This window comes from Sander lucioperca, chromosome 8 (genome assembly GCF_008315115.2).
Source record: "Sander lucioperca isolate FBNREF2018 chromosome 8, SLUC_FBN_1.2, whole genome shotgun sequence".
NCBI classification, from domain to species: domain Eukaryota; kingdom Metazoa; phylum Chordata; class Actinopteri; order Perciformes; family Percidae; genus Sander; species Sander lucioperca.
In genome coordinates, this window is record NC_050180.1 from 18,657,177 (window position 1) to 18,659,676 (window position 2,500).

The 2,500-nt window shown below is 43.0% G+C and overlaps 1 protein-coding gene across 1 annotated transcript in view; it reads left to right on the forward strand.

Annotated features, from left to right (window-relative positions):
- Window positions 1-2,500, forward strand: part of col4a1 (collagen, type IV, alpha 1) — a 47,621-nt gene that overhangs the window by 34,283 nt on the left and 10,838 nt on the right. Inside the window, exons 30-31 of the mRNA XM_031295290.2 lie at window positions 866-1,016; window positions 1,559-1,672. Coding sequence (XP_031151150.1) covers window positions 866-1,016; window positions 1,559-1,672 — 265 coding nt within the window. The remainder of the gene's footprint in view (window positions 1-865; window positions 1,017-1,558; window positions 1,673-2,500) is intronic.

The following is a 2,500-nucleotide window of genomic DNA, read 5'->3' on the forward strand; positions in this document are numbered from 1 at the left end:
CAAAATTTCTAAACATATAAATTAATATGAATCCAACATAATATCATCTAGTTTAAATGACCTATTTGTGAAAAAAAACTAACATTTAAGATATATAATTCAATGTGAGTACACAAATGTTGAAATTACATAAAATGCCGGTCCCTTTTAGTCGTGATAAATTAGCCTGAAGCTAATGCTTACCTGTTCAGGAGGGAATTAGCCAACTCGGCGTCCTTTTGGGCTTTAAGCTGTCTCCATCTTTCAAATACATATCCAATATTTTCCCAGGGTTTGTTACGTCTCTGATCACGCAACATGAAACATGCCGTTTTTTAGGTCGGGTAGAATCTATCTCCGTTGATCCTGTTCGTTTGTTTTCTGCTTTCATGGCTGTACTAACTTTACAGCTGTACCGCGCTGGGTTTATGTTTTTACAGGTAACGTTATATCTGGTAACCCGGCCTGGCTGTCAAACTGGGCAGTTGATAACAACATACAGGCCAAAACACAAACAGACATTCCATCACGGAACGGAAATTTCAAAAGGAGAAAATACTGCCATTAGCATTGTTATCAGAACATGATTTATTAGAGTAAATATATTACATATTGGACCTTTAAAATATTATGTTTAAATTATATAATAGTATCCATTATTTTTTATCCATGTGGCCAAGTTTAATATGCAACTCAATTGTATACTATATATGTATTACGGGGGTCCCTACTCTGTCTCTCTTTCAGCTTAGGGCTCCTTGGCCTAAAAAACGTTGAAGACCCCTGATCCATTTGATAGACATGATCTACTTGGAGATTTGAATGTTGTGTAAAATCACAAGTTGAGATGCAAATCAGTGCCACTTTATGTATATCTCTTCTGCAGGGTGAACCAGGGCGGGGTCTTCCAGGCCCAAAAGGTTCGCAGGGCCCCCCAGGAATTACTGGTTTCCCGGGAGACAAGGGTGGCGTTGGACTACCTGGTATTCCTGGACAAGAAGGCCAGACAGGACCCCCAGGACCTCAGGGAGTCAAAGGTACTCCAAGACACTTACAACAACTCTGGTGTGAAGCTTTGCTGGATTTAGTCAAAGGTCCTATGACATGCTGCTTTTTGGATGCTTTTATATAGGCCTTAGTGGGCCCCTAATACTGTATCTGAAGTCTCTTTACCGAAATTCAGCCTTGGTGCAGAATTACAGCCACTAGAGCCAGTCCCACAATGAGCTTTCCCTAGTATGTGCCATTTCTGTGTCTGTAGCTTTAAATGCTATTGAGGAGGAGAGAGGGGGGGCAAGGTGGAGGGTGGGGGTGTGGTTCTTGCTCCTTATGACCTCATAAGGAGCAGATTCCAGATCGGCCCATCTGAGCTTTCATTTTCTCAAAGGCAGAGCAGGATACCCAGAGCTCGGTTTACACCTATCGCCATTTCTAGCCACTGTGGGACCATAGGCAGGCTGGGGGAACTCATTAATATTAAAAACGTGAAATTTTCATGACATAGGACCTTTAAGATGAGTTAAAAGACCCATTGTCTGTACTAAGTACAACATTGTTTTTCTTTGGCATTCAAAATTAGGTGACTTAGGACCCCCGGGACCTCCTGGACTGGTCGGCTTACCAGGTGCTCCAGGAAAAGGTTCCCCCGGAGCCCCCGGGCCACAAGGACAAGCTGGAGAGCCTGGACCATACGGTGAGCACAAACTCATCATCCAAACATATGGACCTTTTTCACAGAAGACATTTTGACATGTCACTAAAGGTAAAGCACAGGTGTTAATAATAAGACTAATGATGGCTTTATTCCAATCAGTTGCTTCAGTTTCAGGCAGTGATGGGAATAACGGCGTTATAAATAACGGCGTTATAAATAACGGCGTTACTAACGGCGTTACTTTTTTTCAGTAACGAGTAATCTAATTGATTACTCTTCCCATCTTAATAACGCCATTACCGTTACTGCCAAAAGATTCGGTGCGTTACTACATTTGAAGCTGTTTTTTTTCATCAGACCAACTAGATCTCTGAGTCTGAGCCGAGAGGCAAAGACTTTTTTTTACTGTTCTTCCTTGGTTAGTGGGCAGTGCACGACGCAAGCGCATAAATGCTGACGATTGGCTGAGGTTGAGTAAAATGTCATGGTTAGCCAATCAGAGGTAGAGTTGGGCGGGTGTTCGAAAGCACGCATAGTCAGACACACAAGAACAACACAAGCGAGTCAGTCAACGAGAGAGAGACAGGTATGGCGTTATGAAATCAAGGAGAGGGTTAACTTTTCCTGCTACAGATTTTCCACCGTGGTCAGAAAGAAGAGGCGAGACTCTTTGTTTCTCTTACTATATGACTCTAGAGCTCGCTCCAAAGCTAATCGCCGTCACTCTCTCACTTCTCCCTCACTCTATCACCTACTCCCCACACACACACACACACACACACACACATATACACACACACACACATGCCGGCTTGACGCACACACCAGCGCACAAGTATAAACATCAGGCCACTTACGTTATTTGCT